At 41.5% G+C, this 20,896-nt stretch overlaps 2 protein-coding genes across 6 annotated transcripts; one reads left to right on the forward strand and one right to left on the reverse strand.

The window, feature by feature from the left end:
* The first annotated feature begins 39 nt into the window (after positions 1-39).
* On the forward strand, positions 40-17,103 carry chek2 (checkpoint kinase 2). 5 transcript variants are annotated; one of them, XM_072709005.1, is made up of 15 exons: positions 40-180; positions 3,238-3,494; positions 6,433-6,557; positions 6,764-6,896; positions 7,424-7,514; positions 7,623-7,719; positions 7,840-7,893; positions 8,330-8,394; positions 13,137-13,236; positions 13,694-13,780; positions 15,314-15,477; positions 15,847-15,959; positions 16,159-16,244; positions 16,704-16,769; positions 16,895-17,103. In XM_072709005.1, exons 2-15 carry the CDS (start codon positions 3,242-3,244, stop codon positions 16,982-16,984), a joined length of 1,524 nt encoding a protein of 507 aa, XP_072565106.1. In that variant the 5' UTR covers positions 40-180; positions 3,238-3,241; the 3' UTR covers positions 16,985-17,103. The 5 variants fall into 5 exon arrangements, with proteins under 5 accessions (XP_072565106.1, XP_072565108.1, XP_072565107.1 ...); XM_072709007.1 differs by having other exon boundaries at positions 50-180; positions 3,231-3,494; XM_072709006.1 differs by lacking the exon at positions 40-180 and adding an exon at positions 553-781 and having other exon boundaries at positions 3,231-3,494.
* On the reverse strand, positions 16,771-19,563 carry gstt2 (glutathione S-transferase theta 2). The gene is made up of 5 exons (XM_023828958.2): positions 19,388-19,563; positions 18,523-18,610; positions 18,242-18,392; positions 17,657-17,833; positions 16,771-17,564 (listed from the first exon to the last, which is right to left on the reverse strand). The coding sequence occupies exons 1-5, from the start codon at positions 19,509-19,511 to the stop codon at positions 17,418-17,420; spliced, it is 687 nt and encodes a 228-aa protein (XP_023684726.1). The 5' UTR covers positions 19,512-19,563; the 3' UTR covers positions 16,771-17,417.
* Positions 19,564-20,896: the final 1,333 nt, after the last annotated feature.

A 20,896-nucleotide genomic window follows, 5' to 3' on the forward strand; every position in this document is an offset into this window, starting at 1 on the left:
AACGGAGATACCCGCTTCCTGAACAGGGTCAGTTTTCCTGCTGTGGTATACGGCGGCATGTGGCCGTCGGCCGGAAGTGCATTTCTTCCTTCGGTCACAGGATGGATAAGCTGCAAATCAAAGGCACGTTTAAAAATTCGCATCTGCTTTAGGCGCTGGGTGTACGTCGTCACTACACAGGTAGGAAAAACATTGAAAAAGGTTGAATATGCAGCGGAAACACTACGTGCATTTGGACAACACAATTATCATGGAGAATGTACAGCTGTGAATATCGCCTTATCCGGTTAAAGGCTTTCTGATATTACAGAGCCTTGTCCGCGAATTGCGCACAACTGACAGCCAAAGTGGCGGAATCCGAGTGGACTCATTCGGGGGCAGTGCGGAAGTCGCCCGTGTTTTTGTCTAATCACAACAGTCTATACTTTTGGACTTATTAATGGCGTCATTGATTTCACAAGTGTGATGAATAAAATGCCCGCTGTCGCTAGTTGTTATCAGCGTAGCACCTTTTTGGGGAAAATTATTTTGTAGCATTATATTATTTATATAAATAAACCCCAATACCCAGGATTCCACAGTACACGCGTGCTCAGACTGGCATATGTGTAATTTAAAAACTGTGTTACCCAGAATTCCACGGGTATTCAGGTTACATTCTGATTGGTTAGATTTTCCGGCGGCATGTGAATGTAATATGGAGTGTTGTCAGGGTTTCGATCGGAGCGAAGAAAATTTGCTTTAGGCACGTGTTTTGGAAACCTGTTGACCGAAACTTAAGGTAGGTTTAAATCGGGGATGAGAAATATCAGTTGTAATGTGCAATGTTCGGTGTCCTTATTCACGGGGTTGTGCTTATGCATTGTATTAACCATTCCATTTTCTTTAGCTATACTGTGGCTTTGCCTTTCATGACTGTCGCATAGCTATTCCTAGTTAATGTGTTGATGTGAATCGTTTACCGAGCCGGAAAACACTTTGGTCAGCTGGGAAAATAACATCTTCAGTCAAATATAGTATGCAGTTTACCTGATATATCAAATATGAAAGTGACTTTCGAAGTTAGTTTGATTGCTGACCGGTATCTCATTTTGAAGTGTTTATTTGGGTGTTTGGAAGTATGATAATGCGTGATTGTTTTTCGATGATTTGCTTGCATTGTGGTATAGCCATATTCACATAACAGGATTAGCGAAGTATCAACGTAGTTGCAAATGGAATGACTGCAACGTTTGTTGGTTGTTAGTGCAAAGTATCTATATGAAATAAAATGTAGTAGGCTGAAAGGTAATTAAAAGATTTTCTGTTAAGATCTGTATCGTATACAATAAAAAACTTCAAGATTTGTCCCCACACTGCTTTAAGAATCAATGTGAACACTGTTGGCATACTGAGGACGTGGAGTCGTTACCCTGCCTTTTCAACAAGGGCGCTGGTGTATGCTTCTTATGTTAGGACCAACGAAATGTAAACAAGCGTTTCAACCGGTGTGCTGTGAAAAACGCTGCTATTGGAAGGTGTGCCGTGCCAGGGTGAAAAAGTAGGGAAACACTGATGTGGACATACAGGTATTTGAAGCTTGGCATCACCTGCACAATCAGCTCCTTCACCTTGCTGACGTTTAGGAGGAGATCCTCCTGGCTCCAGCATGCCAGGTTCTCCACAACCTTCTGGTAGACCATTTTGTCGTCACTGAAGATCTGGCCCACCACAACTATATTGTCAGCAAATTTAACAATATTTCTGGAGTTGAATGTGGCTTCATGTATAGGGAGTACAGTATGGGGCTCAGAACACAACCATGGTGAGTTCCTGTGTTGAGGGTGAGCCTCGATGTAGTGTGACTGGCCACTCAGTCAACCTGGGTTCTGCCTGTCAGAAAGTCAGGAACCCAGTTGCATCGTGTGATGTTCAGCCCCTAGTCCTTCAGCTTACTGATGAGCTTGATGGGAATTATAGTATTGAAATCGGAGCTGTAATCAGTGAACAGGAACCATAGGCAGTTCCCCTTTCTGATGTCCAAGTGAGAGAGCAGTATGCAGGGTAGTTCTGTTGCATCATCTGTGCACCTTTTTGCACGGTAAGCAAATTGTAGTGAGTCAAGTTCAATGCACAATTTCACATCGCAATTACATGCCACATGCACGATAATCACCAGGGCTTTAGATGACGGCGTAAGCATTTATCTGAGCGTTGTCTTTTTGGTACTTTACAGACATTTACTTGCAGTACAATTTGGTAAGCAGATTAGTAGTGCACCTAAAAATAGTTATGAGTAGCGTGTGGTGACACCCACAAGTTAGTAATCTGTGTAAATTTGGCTTATCCTTGTACTTAATGAACATGTCAGACTTTAAATTTCAAAAAGTCCACCACACCACCAACATCTTTTTACCTTGTTTATCCACAATATCTCCTCTTTCAAAGGATGATGTGGCTGCTGATCTGCCCCTTTCTTCACCGCCACTTCAGTGCTTATCGCTTCCATGATTTACCAAAACAGTAGCATGTGGCACTCCGCTAACTGAATTTAATAACTATAAGGATATGCTGAATTTATACAGATTACTAATTTTTGGGCATCACAGTACATATTTTAGGCATACTACTAATCTGCTTACCATATTGTGGGTGTAAGTAAACATCCATGTAGTACGAAAAAGCTGGCATCCGGACAAAGTTTTACGCCTGTCATCTGAAGCCCTGGTGATGAAAGGGCATGCGCCATATAATTGCGAGTACATTGTGATTTGTTATTGTGCAGCAGTATTGGGCTGTGTTGAGCTGATGTAATCTTTGACTTGTAATCTTGTAATCTTCTCAAAGTGAATAATTATGGAGGTGAGTGCAAGCCATTTTGACATGCTGGGGGGGTGGTCTTCTTGAAACATGTTGGTATTCGGGCTTGGGACGGTGATGAGTTGATTATGATCAAGAACACTGCAGCTAGTTGGTCTGCAAAGGCTGTAAGGCCCTGTCTGGGGATGCCATCTGGTCCTGTTGCCTTTCTGGTGATCGCTCACTTGAGGGGAAATATCATTGTATTGAAACCATGGGTTTAAAAAATGAGGTTACCTCACTGTTCTATAAGATAAACCTCTGTCTTTATGTTAAGTGCTCTATTTTCATACTATAACAGCTAAAGTGTCCCTATTGTCCCATATCCAGCCTGGCTTCTCTGTTGATTCATTGGGTTTCATCTGTGGCTCATCTAGCTTATTTCTTTTGAGGGTACAGAGCCATGTCCCAGAATCCGGACTCCAGTCTGTCTCAGACCCAGTCCCAACCACAGACTCAGTCTCAGAGTGGCTCTAGCTCTTCCTCGGCCCCTGGATCTGGCAGCCAGACATCTTCATCCTCGGGCTCCGGCACACTTAGCTCTGTGGACACCATCCCTGTGCGGGATCTGGCTTCCATTCCTGAGGAGCTGGAGGAGCCAGAACACCAGCCTTGGGGCCGTCTGCTGCCCATGGAGAGGGGCTTCCGAGTGCACAGTAAGTGGGGTTTGCCCGAGTGGGAAATAGGGCAAAACATTTTATCAGTGTCATTTTTTCATCAGTCCATATCAATAATTATCACAATGTTGTTTTTTTCTTTCTTTGGCACAAGTTTTTGGCGGAGTTTATAATACACAGCAGCAATCTGTTGCATGTAGAACTTTATATATCCAAGAGCACGAATACATTGTGTTTACAATGGGAGAAAGGTTTACTTATGACACATATAGAGTTAAAAGAAATGCTTTACCAACCATTGTCTGGTGGTCACCAAACTGAAAGCGTTAAATAAGAGTAGGCCTGGACGATATGGCAAAAATTTATATCACGATATATTTCTTAATTTTGGTCGATACGATATAATTCCGATATCGATATGGACAATATTAAAAAGCCTCAGGAAAAAACTGCCGAGGACACGCACAATGGTTGTCTGCAAACTGAATTTGCAAAGTCTATAATACCTCCAGGCTCCTCCTATTAAAATTATATATATTTTTTTTTAAATAAAAACAGTACAAAAAAAAAAGGTTCACTTTTTTTTTTGTATTTAGCCTTTACAAACAAGAAATGTGAAATAAACTATCAAATAAATAAAACTCTCAGACTCAGCTTATTAACAATAATATATTTCCATTTAAACTAGAACAGGCTGATTATTCATATACAGTCGAACCCGGTTATGTCGCCGGCCTAGGGGGTTGCCAAAAAGCGCCGAGATAACCGATGATCGAGATAACCGAAAACCAATATGGCAGCAATATATTAGTATGTGCTTGAAATGTATTTATGTGCGTTAATAACTGAGAATGTACATGCACGGGTTTTTGGCATTGCCGCGATTTGTTTGACGCGATCGGCATGCTATAAATATGTACATACATCGGGGCCGGTTCTAGACATGCATATATGAGGGGGCAGACAGAAATGTGAAGGGGGCACATGGTGGCGACAAAGGCGGGAAAGGGGTGGGGTGGTGCTCTGGATAACTGTTTTTGTCATGTAATTGGATTGCACTTTGTCAGGCCTCTGCCCTAAGACCTGTCCAACTTGGGTGTCCCACCTGAAGGCTAAGCTTCTGCTGGTGTAGCTCTTAGGGTCACTGAGGCACGCAAAGCCCCTGACCACAGTAAGGTGGCAATCCCTCAGGGGGAAAACTGAAAAGTAAAACAAAAAATAAAATAAAATATTCCTCATCAGATTAAAAACAAGACATTTACCTTAATTGGATGGCCTATATCAAACATATTTGAACCCAACAAAACACTTTTCACTATTGCCAATATTACCAAAACTAAAAAGGGTAGACTAAGTTATGAAAAAGAAAAAATCAATTCACCGAGTCTTGAAATATAAAACTGAAAAATAGGATCGGTCAGGGTTCATTTCACTACATGTTGTACTTGTTATAACTATGTATGTGACGAATAAAGAATCTTGAAATCACAACGAACAAGTCGCTCAATGAGAATGAATGACGTAACCGACTGGCTAAGCTGCTTCTAGCGCCAAGGTGGTTCAAATGGTACGATCCACACTAGGGGTGTCTAAAATCGTTTTACATAAAATAAGGTGAGGTTCTTTCTTTAAAAAAAAAAAAAAAACAACAAGAAAAATGTTAATACCCCCCCCCCCCAAACTGCTATTTTTGTCTATTTGGGGGGGGTCTTGATCGGGGGGTACTGGGGGGTACAGTACCCCCCGATCAAGACCCCCCCAAATAGACAAAAATAATTCGAACCATGATCTCACTAGTCACTATGATTTTGACGAGAGAGATTGCTGTTTCCTCCAAACCTTCCGCAATCACGCAGCTCATTTCGCTTTGCCCTGCCTACTGAGAAACTGGCTCATTTGCATACTAACAGTGATTGGATGTTTAGCTGGGGGGAGGGTGAGTGGGGGATCTGCCGAGTGCTGCGTGAGCCCGCGCACAAACAGAACGCGGAGGGAAAGAGCGAACAAGAAGTGAAACTTATCATCTCGTTTGTGCCTTTTTCAGTGGATTTTTCAGCTACTGTAGTAAATCTTGTCCATATTCAGTTTGTGGGTAATTATTATTTTCTTCCTCAACTTCTAAAAGTTTGATTTAAGGGGGCAGGACGTTTGCTTAAGGGGGCGTTGCCCCAGCGTAGAGCCCGCCCCGACATACATGTTGGCTAACAAAAGGCATACCACCAACTAACAGCAGAGATTTACCAGTATACAATAAAAACCACCGTCGTTTCTTGATACAAACCTTTAATTATATTCTCCAACATTGAAAACACAAAGATCGCTCACAAAATCACAAAAAACCTGCGGGGTGTACTGTAGTTCGTTTTCACAAAAAGCTAACCAGTGTCAAAATTAAATTCACGAGTCATTTTCCTCTGACGCAGCTCTGAAAAGTATCATACACGTGGTTACTATGGTTTCTTTACAAAGTCTAAAATGCTTTGTTGCTTTTGCTTTTAACAGTCTGCTTGAAAACAAATGCTTCAATATTATTTATGCTGTCTAAAAAAGTTTTACCTGGATCACGTTTCACAGCTGCGTTGTTCAGCAAATTACCATGCGAATGCGATTTGAATACGCGCTGTTTAGCACTTGTGATACATTTTTAAAAGCCGGTGAATATATATAATATTCAAATGTATATCGAAATATCGGAAATGTGTTTAAAAATCGTATCACCGTTATCAAAAAAAATTATATCGCGATATATATTGATATCGAATTATTGTCCAGCCCTAAATAAGAGTATCGGCTAAACCAGTGTTTCTCAACCCAGTCTGCTGGGTTCAACAATCAAACAATCAAGAAGACCAAATACCTGGTACAGGTGTGCTTTGGGAGCTGGGAGGAAGAAAAAATGTGGACTGTCTGCTGGGTCCCTGAAGACTGGGCTGGGCAACACTGGGATGAACTAAGGAATTATTACCTTGCTCTTTAGACTGTATCGAAGATGAGTATTGGTTTGGACGGGACTCATCGTGCCACTACTGCTTTAATGACCCCATTATAAAGGAGTCAGGGAGATACATAACCTACAGCAAACGACACTTCAAGATATTCAGGGTAAGTGACCCCTTCCCTCTCTGTGCCATGTGATTCTGCTGCATGGTTGTGCAGGTCTTTCCTCAAAGAGGAAGCACCTAGAATGTTCCGCATTTGTGAATATGTTTGCATGGGAATGTTTGTCATGGCCTCCTTGTTTGTTGAGGAAACGGTTTATGTTCAGGAACTATGCAAACTCAGTTGCTCACGTTTCATACTTCTTTCAGGAAGAAGACATTGTCTATATTGAAGATAATAGTGGAAACGGGACATTTGTGGATGGAAAGGTCATTGGAAAGGGCAAGAGGCTCCCATTGGCCAACAATGCTGAGCTGGCATTGGCTCAGCCTCACCACAAAGGTAAGATCAGCTGGGGCCTGTTGCATTAATTTATGGTAATAGTGGGCAGCAATAACAGCTGGGACGGCAGAGTTGAGGCTGCCTTATACCTTTGTCACCCCTAAGAAACACCCTTCATCCATCTGAGGAACACCTAGAGTATTTGTTTTATTTAGATTATACATACTGTGTATTGTCCCTGGTATCCTTCCTTGATAATGTAATAGTAGAGAGTATCTCAGGATTGCTTCTCTTAAATCCAGGAAATGGGCATTTCAGTGTTTTTTTTTTGGGGGGGGGGTAGTTGGCAATGAAGTCGGCAATGAAGTCTATGGAATGGGCCCTGTGTAAACGTGCATAGAGAGGGATTGAGTTGTTTTGAAGTGCGGCATGCTTGTGATTCGATATCTCTCGTAATGTTTTTTAGTCACTTCTGCCGTTTGGTTTATAAGCATCTAATGGGTCATAATCTTGAACCTTGTTATGCCTCGTGCTGTTCAGACTATTTTCCTCAGTGTGCCTGCTTTCATCTCATATCTCTTATATAGTGTTCGTGTTCATCGATCTGATGGCTGACGAGCAGTCTAATCTGCCTCAGGACTTCAAAGAAAAGTACCTGATCTCCCGGAAGATCGGCTCGTACGTGGAAACAAACCTCTGTCCGGGCTTGTCTTGGAATTATGGTCTTTCATTTATGCATTGCGTTGCTTAGCTGCACTAACAATATGGTGCTCTCTCCCACAACAGAGGTGTCTGTGGTGAGGTCAAACTGGCGTTTGAAAGAGCCACGTGCAAGAAAGTCGCTGTGAAAACTATAAATAAGAATGACTTTCCATCTATCGGGGTATATATAAGGCCCATTCATGTTAATTATGTTTTTATGTAGAGGATGAATAAATTAAGTTATTTATAAAGAATTTACTACAGCCAAGATGGGTAACATATTTTTCCTTCTTACAACTAGACAGCCACTCGAAATGCTGAAAGAGAGATTGAAATTTTGAAAAAGGTTGATCATGTACGTGAGTATGTCTTTAATGAGTATGACATTGTATTCTAAAACACAATACATTCACAAAACTAGGGCATAATGGGATTCTTAGGTTAATGTTAAGAATTTAACTCCTTGAATATTTTATTAAATTAATTCATATGTACTTTGCCTGGTGTTCATCCAAGTGTATGTTTTCAGATTGAAAACTGAAAGTCAAAATGAAAGCAAAAATGTATCTAATTTTGGTTCAAGACATCTGGGCATTATTACAATGAAAACTGGATGAAATAATACATTTAATAAAACTTATAAACAAATGAACAGAAGTAATATTTCTAAATGCATGTACAGATGTATATTGAAGCATTCACATGCATTTTTATGTATAAAATAGTGTTTGGAACTAAGTCATTGAAATTTATTTGTAAATACAATCTTTCTCTTAATTTCTCTTTCATAGCCATGTTTAATCAGGACGGAGGATTTCTTCCAAACAGAAGACTCTTACTACATTGTTTTAGAGTTGTAAGTAAGGAAGTATTTTGCTCCTAACCTCCCTTACCAAATGATCTGAACCTCCCTTACCAAGTGGTCTGAACCTCCCTTAGTCATTTTCATTGACTTTCAGAGGTCCTTGTACATTTTTACAGTTCAGATTGCAATCAAAACATTTTAGAGTAGATTTCAGTTATAGTTTTTAAAATTATTATAGTATTCAAAATGCAAATCCATCCATCCATGTTCCAACTGCTTGTCCTAGTCAGGGCTGCAGGGAACCTTGTAGCAGGCTCTCGGGTTCAAGTTGGTGGTCTGCTGCATGTCCCAGGCCCTGCCAATGAAAACCCTTTGTTCCTCTTAACTGAGATTCCCCTGATGTCTGAAGCCCATGTAAATGTCCAGAATAAAGCATATACAGTGTACCTCAGAACTCGAACTTAATCCGTTCAGAACTGCGGATCTAATCCTAAAAAGTTAGAGTTCTGATCGAATTTTCCCCTTAAGAAATAATGGAAAATCAATTAATTGGTTCCCGGCCCCCAAAAAAATACACCTAAATATGTTTTTTAGCATTTAAACACAAAATGAACCGGATAAAACAAGAAGAGCATATACTGTACTAAACACATCTAAGCACATTTATCAAAAGAGTAATTTGTAAAGTAAGAAAATAAATTTCCGATGGGCGATGGTGGTGCAGGAGGTAGTGCTACCGTTCGGCAACCGGAGGGTTGCAGGTTTGAGCCCCGGGTTCTTCTGTCCCCATCGAAGTGTCCTTGAGCAAGACACTGAACCCCAAATTGCTCCCGGTGAGCTGGTTGGCACCTTGCATGGCAGCCTCCGCCACCGGTGTGTGAATGTGTGGTGTGAGGCGTACATTGTAAATGCAGTCCATTTACCATTTAAATGTATCCAAACAATGTGTCCTGCCCTGATCGTCCGCTCCTTCCGTGTGCCATGTCCCCTCGTTAACCCCGTGTGGAATCCACGTGTTATCAGCTGTTTCTGGTTGTTGTCATTAGTCCTCTGTGTTTCAGTTTGTTTCCCCAGTCTGGTCATTTGTACTTACCTGTAATTATAACATCTTGTCTCCGTTCCATCCCCGCTCAGCACGACAATATTATTATAATTAAATGTATTAATGGTTTCTTGTTAATATTAAAATAATGAATAAGAAATCTTTATTTTTAAATGTATTTTATTATATAATAATAATTAGTTACTGTCTATCATTGTCTAAATGTATTTTTACTGTCTAAATATATGTATTCAGAGTAAACATGCATGGTGCTATCACAGCTAATGCGAGGTTGAGACTGAAGCGTTACCCTTTGTTTCCGCTGAGAGACGTGCTGCGTGACTCATTTCCACGCGCGTACAAGTTGTCTTTGGTGTTCACGGTTTGACTTCTGAGATTCAGATCGAGCTGGTTGGTTCGACTTTTAAGAAATTCGAGTTCTAATGAGTTCGAGAACTGAGGTACCACTGTATAAACAAAAATGATGTACAAGAAGAAAGTCAGGATTTGCGGACCATTTTGAGGAACTGGAGTTATTTGAGGGAAACAAAATGCCGCATGATCGATAGAAACAAGGTGTACCAGGATTTAATAGAAAAGCAACCGTCTGTGAGGTTTCTCAACGGGTTGGTGGGTTTCAAAGGAGGACACGATCAGTAAAGACCAAGGGGGCTTTAACGCAATCAGGAACTTGTGCTTGAAAAGCAAGGATCAAGAAGAAGGCTTCAAAAAAGCAAGATGTGTGAATGTTCCCTTCGGGCACATTTCATTCTACTCAGTCTTCAGTAGGTGGAAGTCTGAGCAGTTGGGCAAAGAAGGAACTGCAGAGTGACATCATTACCAATAGGACAAATGAAGTTTAGAAGCCCAGGGTGGGCGGGATTTACTGTGTTAATCAGATTCAGGGGTGTGGCCTTATCCAGTGGAACTCGAGCAAGAGCACCCATTAATCCCACTCACCATGAGTTTTATAGATGTTTCTCCAGTCCATAGTCACAGACATGACTTCAGTGAGCCAGAGCTGGAGGACAAAGAGGAAGCTGTCATCCAGCAGGATGGTGGGAGAAGTTGCTGAGCATGTTGTGGAAAGTCCTTATCTGTGTTCCAAGTGTAGCTTAAGAGTTAAGCATTGCTATGGCTTGTGGTCTCAGAGGTCATGGTGGCTGATATGACCAAAATGCCATAGCATGATATTTTTGGTTAGGATCATGTAGTAACCAAATTGGAGGTTATATAGTAATGTTAATTAACCATTTAATCAGCAATTATCTGTACAACAAACGCTGCTTGTAGCATTATAATAAATTTAAGGTATGTAAGATACTGTACATATAAAAGAAACAAACTCTTAGTAAAACTGCTTTTTAATTTTTCTAATACTTAAGTTTCAAAAGTTTTGAGTACAAATGAACACATCACTTTGGTATATAACTGCACCCTTCTGAACTCGGTTTACAAACAATATAAACAAATTTATTTTGTTGTGCAAATGGTATCTTTGCAGATTTTGTAAATCCAAACATTTCCATATAATCAGAGTAGTTTTTTGGAAGCCGTTCTTTGTCAGCTATGCTGCACACTCTATTTACATCCCATCTGTATTGTTTACAGCGTGATATGGGTCCAATATTTTTAGCAGTATAATGATATATAAGGGTTTTTCTTTTGTAACACATAGCTAACTGGTTAGAAATGATCAGTTAAATCTTTAGTTAAAGATCTAGTCACTAAGTCATGATCCACCGAGACAGATAATTGCCAAAGAAGTGAGATATACAGTAGTCAGCACAAAGGTGATTTGCAGGCTGAAATTGCTTTGTTTCATATCAGTCTGTTTTTGTTGTACTGCTACAGCCTTGGAACTCGCAGGCATGTTGTGATGGGTGCCTGCTGGTTTGTTCTGTTATGCTAACAATAGGGATCCAGCAGCTAATGGTGCGTGGACCTCTAATTAGTGCACTAATAACTGGGCATTCAACTGAGCTCAGCCTAGCTGCGCTTGTTCATAGTCGACTCCTAAAAGGCACATGTGCTATTTGCATGAATTGTATGTTGCTTTTGGCAAAAGCATTTGCTAAGTAAATATAATGCTGTATCCTGATTCTAGGGATAAATCTTGGGAATGCTTATCGTGAATACGATAGTGGTCGGTCTTGATATATTACGGTCCTATCGCTCATCATTAGAGTGTATGCTTTCTCTGGAGAGGGGCTGGAAAGCATGTTAAGTGTTTAGGGGGAAAATAAATGGGAAATCTGTTTTGTTCTGAAAACTCCAAGCTGAAGCAATAATTCGTCTTTCAGCAGGACAGTGGGCTAAGATGTGAAAAGTGCCTTAAAGTAAAGTGTGATGTCCTTGGGTGTCCAAGTCAAAGTCCTGACTCGAATCCCATCGAGATTCTGTGGACGTATTGCCTGTAAGTGATCCCCAAGCAACTTCTGTCTGTTATGCCAGATATTTCAATAGTATTTGAAAGGTCGAGCAGGGCTGAATAATTCTGCCAGTTACTGCTGAGAAAATGAGCCAAAGGGAATTCAGTTCAGTTAATTCAGTCCATTGCGTCCTGCGTGTGTTTACTGATATGCATTTGATGCATTTTGTGTGCAATTCCCTGGCAATTTCATACATCTGCTAAATCTTTGTCTTTTTGAATGCAAATGATTCATGGGCATTAGAGTATTGGAGACCCTTAAAGGGATGAGGTGTGGCTAATTTCACTTTTAACATTAATATTAATAATATCACCGTATAGGTGTTTCAAAGTGCTATGTACCAGAGACACAATGCTTCTCTTAAATCCCAATTGAAATTGGACACATTTCTCCTAATGTCAGAACTATTTTTATTTGTAAAACATTGATCTCCGTTGTCCTATTGAACTATTGAAGGTACAGGAGTTTATTGACTTGATATCAGTCCTCCTTAAATATTACTAAAAAGCTATATTGTGTGTGTATATGTGGTAAGGAGCTCAGAATGCTGTCAGCCCAGGTTAACGTGTCTCTAAATGGCAGATCATATGTTCACACCCGAGCCGCTCTCGTCCCTCATTCTGGAAGAATGCTTTTCCGTTAGCATGTCTAATGACCAGGCTGCAGAGACGAGTTATTCAGCGCTGTCGCTGACAAACCAGATCACCACGAGCCTTTGGTTGTAAATCTTAAAATCAAGTTGTTTCTGTCACCCTCTGCTCACCGCGTCTGCTTCAGATGAGGCTGTAACCACTTGGCTATCAGCCTCATCTAGACCCAAGGACAAGTAGCAACAGTCTATGGTATATAAATGTTTTACTCATTCATTACATCCCGGCAGTAATTGTTTCAGTCACTCACATTTAGGAAAAATGTAATTTTTGTGAATAGTCTTTTTAAGCGCCCTGGGGCATGTTTAATATAGTGTCCTTTCAAAAAGTAGTAGAATGCAAATCTTACCGTTTTAGTGACCTTGGGGGGAAATATGTCCATTTAAATAGGCCTACATTTCATTAGATGGATTGTCTTGTCCAAAGCGACGTACAAATAAAGAAAACATGGGGTTAGCAAGCAGGGTCAGCCTGGACCCAGCGTCCATGCAGCAACTACGCTTGTGGACCTGGCGCAAGGGCCAAATATGCAGTATGATTGTTCTGCTGGGCATGAGATTCAATCCTATGACCTTCTGGAATCGGGCATTGATCCCACAAAGCCTTATCCCCCTTACTATTGATGCTGCTTTTTCCCCCTGTTTGTCTAATCATATGTACCTCTTACAGCATGGAAGGTGGAGAGCTGTTCGACAGGGTCAAGGAGAAGAAGCAGCTGAAGGAGTCCATCGCCAAGCTGTATTTTTACCAGATGATGTTAGCAGTGGAGGTGAGTGGAATACGATGCATTCGTAAAGCATGTTCTAAATCTTCTCAAAGATTTCGGCTATAGGGAGAAGCACCTGGAGATGTGAGGTATGCTATAGCTTCTCAGTGGGTGGCACTCTTGCCTCACACCTCCAGGGATGGGGCTTTGAGTCCCACCTCTGCCCTGTGTGTGTAGATCTTGCCTGATCTCCCCGTGCTCATGGGGTTTCATCCTGGTACTCTGGGTTCTTCCCACAGTCCAAAGACATGCAATTCAGTGAACAGAAGTCTGTAAATTGGCTGTAGCACGTGAGTATGAGGGTGTTTGCATCCATGACTGATGTGCTCTGTGCTTCCTGGCAACAAGCTCTTGGCCTCCTTGTACTGGACAAAGGGTTATGAAATATGGACGGATGAGTGGATGGATTGACAGTTTGAAAGCTGGAAAAGAAAGCGAGTGCCCTTTTCTATTCACACAGTACCTCCACGACAATGGGATCATCCACAGGGACTTGAAACCTGAGAATGTTCTCCTCTCTTCACATGATGACATCTGCCTCATTAAGGTATAGCACAGTCCTGCTTCTTCAGGGTTACTTGGTTGAGATGATAGTCACTTAAGGTCTGTCACACCTGGACAAAATGAAATTGAACACTTCGGCAGGAACCGTCTGTCACATACTTAAAGTGACACTGCTACCTTTTTCATTCTATATCACATCTCATCCCTAGAAGGCCCGAAATGTTTTTAATGCAGCAGACTCGCATACAGAGCCCAAATACACATAGAGACTGTGAGTCATTTTAATAAAGGAGATGACATCTGTTTTAAAATGGAAGTTATTGTCTATTAACAGTCAATATTGGTTTAATACTACAGCAACACAGGCAGGGAAGCCAACAATTTAGATGATATGTAGGGTTACACGCTAATGAAACATTCCATGGCAAACATTGCATGGTTACAACTTTTACAAATAGGCAAATACACATTAATTTACACTATTTAAAGATATGCGGGGTGTGGTGCTAAATCATATACGGCATCACATTTATGTCAGCCAAACATGGGCAGGGGGTGAGATCGGCACAAACAAAAAAAGTTTGCCTTGGGGACCCGGCACAGGCGCTGCGCCGAAATGGCTGGGACTGGCTAAGACTGGCCTCTGTGCTGAGCTGTCTTAATCCGGCCAGCTGTTTATTGGTGATAATTAAAAATAGGGTGGCACAATATCATTGTTATGTACATGTGCAATAATCACCGGTGGCCTGTACTATGAAGTCGGGTTATCGGGGTAACTCGTCAGATTTAAGGTACCACAGTTTAAATGGACTTCATATTCGTTCACTTACTTTTCACCCAGACTACCTTAAATCCGACAAGTTACCCCGATAAGCCAACAACCCCTCTTCGTAGTACAGGCCCTAGGGCATTAGATGACAAACAAAACATTTGTCGGGAAGCCAGCTTCTCAGTACTATATGACCGTTTACTTACGCCCACAATTTGATAAGCAGATAATTAGTAGATTAATAACTTACAGTACACATCTCATTAATGTTTTCGGTGCCCTACTAATCTGCTTACCAAATTGTAGGCATAAGTAGTAGAGGTGGCTGTAAAGTACGGAAGAGCTGGCATCCGGACAAATGTTTTGCCCGTCATCTAAAGCCCTGGTGATTATTGTTCATGTGCCATATAATCGTGAGTACATCGCGATGTAATGTCGTACAGCCCTAATAATTAACTATTAGTGTTTTCATGTCTGAGCCATCTGCTCAAGCAGATTAGGCATATTGTGTAATTCTATGCATTTCAATTTCATTGAGTATTATATAGTGCTTTGTATAATTTATCCCAGAGCATTTAAAGAATGTTTAGCTGATAATTTAACCGCATCAAAAAGTGGCATTCCTATGCTTATTGCTGTACTGTCAGTCAGTGGGGAGGCTTCATTAGGCATCAGGGAAATCTCTGGGGGCCCAAGGCTAGCTGGCTAGCCACCCCTGCATTAAAGCCTGAGGTTATGTGTCCATGATTAACAGAGATCAATGTCATTCTGTCCTTCTCAAAGCATTATGACTCCTCCCGCTTCTAGATCACAGACTTCAACCAGTCCAAGATCCTGGAGGAGACGTCACTGATGAAGACCCTGTGCGGCACGCCTACATACCTGGCGCCAGAGGTGTTCACAGATGCCATCACGGTGGGCTACAGCAGGGCTGTGGACTGCTGGAGCCTCGGGGTCCTCTTGTTCGTGTGGTGCGTCCCAAGCCCTCTATGCCCCTCTCATGCCAAGAATTGTGCAAATGTGTGGGGTCCTACAGTTCCACTTGTTGGGCTTAATGCGACCTTTAGAAACATCAGTAGCTTGTAAACTAAGCATCCAGGCACACTTTCTTTGCTAATTGGCAGCAAAATATTCAAGCTGTTTCTTATCCATCCTCCTGCTATTGGAAAATAATTATAGAAGATAAATTACTACAAGACAGATGTACTGAGATGTGGCCAGCATTACACCCAAATTATGTCTAATGACGTGCTTGAAGAATTCAGGTCATCAGCAACTCAGAAAATCAGGAAGTACATACCACCGTTTGAGCTGAAATGCTACATTTTTGCTCTCTACAGCTTGGGAGGCTACCCACCCTTCCATGCTGAGTCAGAGATAACGGTCAGGGAACAGATCACTCAAGGCTGCTACCGGTTCATCCCGTCAAAATGGGAGAAGATCTCAGATGAAGGTAAGCACAGGAAGCCTAGGAACTGCATCAGTGCCGGTCCTGGTATTCTCAAGGGGTTGTGTGTATTGGACATTAATGTTAGTGCACACAGCATGAGGAAAGGCAAGACTACAGTTTAAAAGCTGTAGTTTTATCCATTTTGGAGCAGCGTGAGCCCTCTAGACATACATTACACAGGCATGTCAACATGGCTTTTCAGCTAAGGACCTTGTGAGGAAGCTCCTGGTTGTGGATCCGAAAAAGCGACTGACAATCACAGAGGCACTGCAGCATCCATGGATGCAGGTAAGACCTCCCAGACCCCATGCACTCTTTATATTGTATGGAAACAGGCCAGTAAATCACAAATAAATTACGATCTTTTGAGATATTCAAAGCGTAACTGTTAGCATTTTGAAAGCTAGACCACATTTTACGTCTTTTTTACAAAATAACACACGTCAGACCATGTGGTGCTAAGGACCTTCCTCAGGTGTCCATCTGTAGAGCTTCTCCTGGAACTTAACCCAACAACCTTCTGGTTGTAGGTCTGCCTCCATACCCACTACCCTGCTACCCATTAAAGCCTGATATTCAGTCACAAATTTTGTTGGGTCCAGCTCTATGTGTAGCCTACCTCATCGTGTATCTCATCTTACTACATTTTTCCAGTCAATGATTCATTCAAAATGGAGGTTTTTGTGTCATGAGGGCAATGTAATCAGTTCAATTTAATGAATATCATACCAAAATGGACCCCTCCAGGACAAGGCCATGAAGGAAATCGCCATTAGCATCATGTATCCTGGTGAAACCACTTCAGACGTCAAGGTAGGAATTAAACAGCGATTGCATTTTTTTATTGTATTTTCTGTTCGTACCATTTTGGATTAGTTTTGTCATGGTCTAGAAAGTCATAGGACAGCTCTTTGTGACAATAAAATGTGTATCTTCAGCCATCCACCAGTAGAAAACGGCCCTTAGAAGATAAAGACGAATTTCCAGCAAAGAGGAAGCAAGACTCTTCTTCAGCTCAGACTGAATGAAATCTACCTCTTAAATCTTTTTAATTTTCGCCTAAAAGGAATCACAGTATCAACACACCACATCACTTTCCTTGTTTGATTTCTTTAATAAATTACTAGTTTTGTATATTTTTATTAAATATATTTTATTTCCTTGCATTTTTTAAAATGTGAATGTATGTTCCTGCCTTTTTGTTGCTATAATTTGAATGATCTAAGTGTTTAATCCCTATTTTTTATTATTATTCAAGATTTTGTCTAGTAGTTGAAGTAAACCTACCACTCATAAAAATATTCTGGATTAGATTTTTAGATTTAGTGTTTAAGACGACACTGGATTTTTTTCTAGGTGAGTAAAATGCTGCAAAATCTAATTATTTAGCAATTTAAGTGCATGTCTCAGATCGTGGACAATCTCTCCCTGCATCATCTGCATTCTGTACATCAGCCCTGGTCACAGCTTGGATGTGGACTTGTCTTGAAGTTGATACAAAATCTGGTGTGCCTCGTCGAAAGAACCCCGCAGTGCCGATTTCACCCTGCTCCTCCAGCTTTCCAGCTTGGGTCGCCCCTTCAGAATGTCTCTGCCGCCACCTAGGGGCTGGAGGGAGAAGTGTGGGTGTGTGGGGGATCTTTTTCAATGCACTAGCCAGGTCACGCAGCCCTAACTGTCCCCTAGTGGTGTGGCCATACCTGCATTATTTCACACACGGCCAGCAGGTCGGCCAGAGTGATGTCATCGCCGCAGAGGAAGGGCTGCCTCTTCAGAAACATTCCCTCCAGCTTGTCCAGCGTGTCGCCCAGCTGTTCCAGTGCCCTCTGCAGCTTAGGCTGCTCCACCGGCTGCCTGGTCATATGGGGTACTAGCACCTGGGGGGAGGACTCCTTTCCCACATCATCGCCTCCTTGCACGAACTAAATCTACTTCCCAAATGTATAAGTGCCCTGCAGCTTAGTAAATGGGGCCCCTTCTGCTCTGCCCAATAAACCAAGTGAACAGGGGAGAGAGGGTGTTTCCATTCAGCAGGTACATAAATCAGACAGTAGTTGGCATGAAAGTAGATACAACCTAATAAAGGCCTGGAGAAACCTCCCTAAATCTAACTAATGTAACAGAAGAATGTAATGTATCAGATGGTAACACAGACCCTACTTGCAGATAAGACTGCATTTCCCCTGTAAATACTGACAATTGATGCACAGCACCATTCACATTAGAGAGGGCCACAGATGTCTGAGGCATAGACTGATGAACATAGCGTGAGAAGTGGGTCTTACTTCCATGATGAAGACCTTGGCAGCGTGAGGCCGGATGTAGTTGTGGTGCCAGGCGGTGTACTCGTCAACCTTGGCCCTCCTCTCGGGCTGCCGGGGGTACCAGTGCTCCGGGACGTGGTAGTTGGTGGCCATATACTTTAATATGGCATCACTGTAATCATGGGAGTTGCAGGTCAGTTGTATTACTAGAGCAAATTTAAATAGGATTTTTGTGCTGAGCTGTGGGAATTGCTACTGCCTTTATCCAGTATTCAGGGTCATGTGTGTATCTAGTTACTTACCTTTCAGTGAGAACAAAGCCATTGTCTACCATGACAGGAACCTTCTGCATAGGGTTGAGCTTGGTGAACTCCGCCGTTCTGTTCTCACCTAAATTACAGACAATTCTAAATGCCTCTTGGTCGCTACCACTCCTAGCCAAAGCAGCACCCTAGGTGAGCATCATGAGGCAAAGTGAAATTGGCTGGCAAGTCTGCATCCCCTCAGGCGTCTGTGTCACCTATAGGATTGACTGGCCCTGGGGGGTGTTCCACGAAGCAGGATCTGTCCGTTTGCAGGATTTACTTAAACTAGAAGTCCAATGGGAATGCTTTCTTAAACTCATATTGGACGCTCATGACTTCTAGTTTAGGTTAATCCAGATAACTTACAAAGCCTGCTTAGCGGAACACCTCCCACCTATTGGTGTATATTTGTTTTAATTCAAAAGTAGTTCTCATCTCCCACCGTAAGGCGGCGTTTTTTTAGCTTCCGAGTTGTTCACGACAAACTGGCGTGTTGGAGTAAACGTGACATACTAAAGGTCGTTTCCGCTATTCTGGTTGTATTTGAAGTTGATGCACAAAAGTTGACGGTGGTTTCTAGTGATTGCTTACTACTATGTTAATGATCGAGGGAAAATATACGTTTCGCCTTTAACGTTTACAAAAAAATGGAGGGCAAAGTTCATGCATCTGTCCAAAAAATGGGGTGGATTTGCGAGAATAATACTAACTTTCAGCAAATAAATACGCGTATAAATATCTTACATTTGGGGCGCCTTAATCAACTGCCGAACTCCCAGCAAACCAATGTATGGCGTTATTGAACAATTTATTGAGATCTTACTAACGCTGTCCAGTAAAACAGACATAAATTGGTGCTCACCCTTCCGCAGAGCCACAGTTTTAACTGTATGAGGTATTTTATTGTGATTTAGGAAGATGTGCACAGCCCTGCATGGCTGTGATAGCATATCTAAGTACACCTCAAGGGCTTTCTTCGCAGCCATGTTCACCCGGCGCTGCGCTGCGCTGCCCAATGGCTGTGTAGAACTACACACTCTGCGAGCCTCCTAGTAAAGGGCGGAGCTTAAGTCTGTGCTCGATGCAATGGTGCGGCACGGTTTAATTTGTGGCGGTGGGTGTGTGGAGTTTGTGTATTGATCAGATATTGTCCCTTTATTTTAAATTGTAAATTTCATTCATTTGCCAAGCATTAAAAAGGTGCCTTGGATTAATTGAACTGTTGATAAACACCTTAAGCGAACTAACAACTAAATTTCATAAGACATTACAAATAGAGTGGAAAATGTTGAAGTAGACTCTCCGACACATAACAAATGGATAAGTTTTGCGCTTTGGCCTCATTAAAATATAAATACGACATTCTAATGCCCAAATGTAATTTGCATTTCTATGAAACTATGAGTTAGTGTATAGGTTTGCTTTGAATAATGATTTGTTGGTGATTTTTATATATATATATATATATATATATATTACACGTGTGTGTGTGTGTAGATTTATTAATTTGGTAACGTTAGAATTTGCTTTCGGTAAAACGCAAGGGGACTGTAATCGAATGTTTATCTCCAAAATTTCTTTTCTTATGGGAAATAACAGAACTGAGATAGCGGTTCTGATTTGGACACCTGTGATTGTATAATTTATTTAAGGGATGGATTCATTCACAGAAACGACCAACCAGAACTACATCCACGTAATTTCGTGCATCATGACCAGGGGCGTAAGTAATGGGGGTTGCGTTGGCCACAATATCAGAAAATATTTGAAAAGATCAAATTGCAATGTTTTTCTATCGCCCTTCAAAAGGGTGCTTTTTGCTATTTTACACGTTTTAGTCGTGACAGAGATGAAGCCGAGGAGACTAATTATCTTCTATTTTATTTTGAAATCGCCCGTCACTGAGGGCAAGTGGAGCGCGAGGACGAAAACATACACGTAATTAACCGGGGTGTAGTCCTAACCTATTTCAGACAAAATCATTTTATCATGTGCATCAGTTATTTTTTTAGTTTCATTGTGAATCTGTAATCCTAACAGTATTAATTTAATTTTAAATGATGAAATCTTTATTGTTTTTAAATTATTTTAAAATCTTTCTTACATCTCAAGCGCTGGGGCTATCTATCGGGGAGCGCAATATGCCCGCCATGCCATTAACCTGTTTTTAAAATTAACATGTTTTTGGAATGCGGGGGAAATCGGAGTACCTAGAGGAAATCCCACGACAACGAGGAGAGAACATGCAAACTCGATGGCGGAGGTGTAAGGCAACAGTGCTAACCACCGTGGCACTAATAACATGGCACTAATAACATGCACACTAATAATTATATTACACTTAGTGACAAAAAAAAAGTTAAGCACCCTG

This window comes from Paramormyrops kingsleyae, chromosome 2, assembly GCF_048594095.1.
Source record: "Paramormyrops kingsleyae isolate MSU_618 chromosome 2, PKINGS_0.4, whole genome shotgun sequence".
Taxonomy (NCBI): Eukaryota; Metazoa; Chordata; class Actinopteri; order Osteoglossiformes; family Mormyridae; genus Paramormyrops; species Paramormyrops kingsleyae.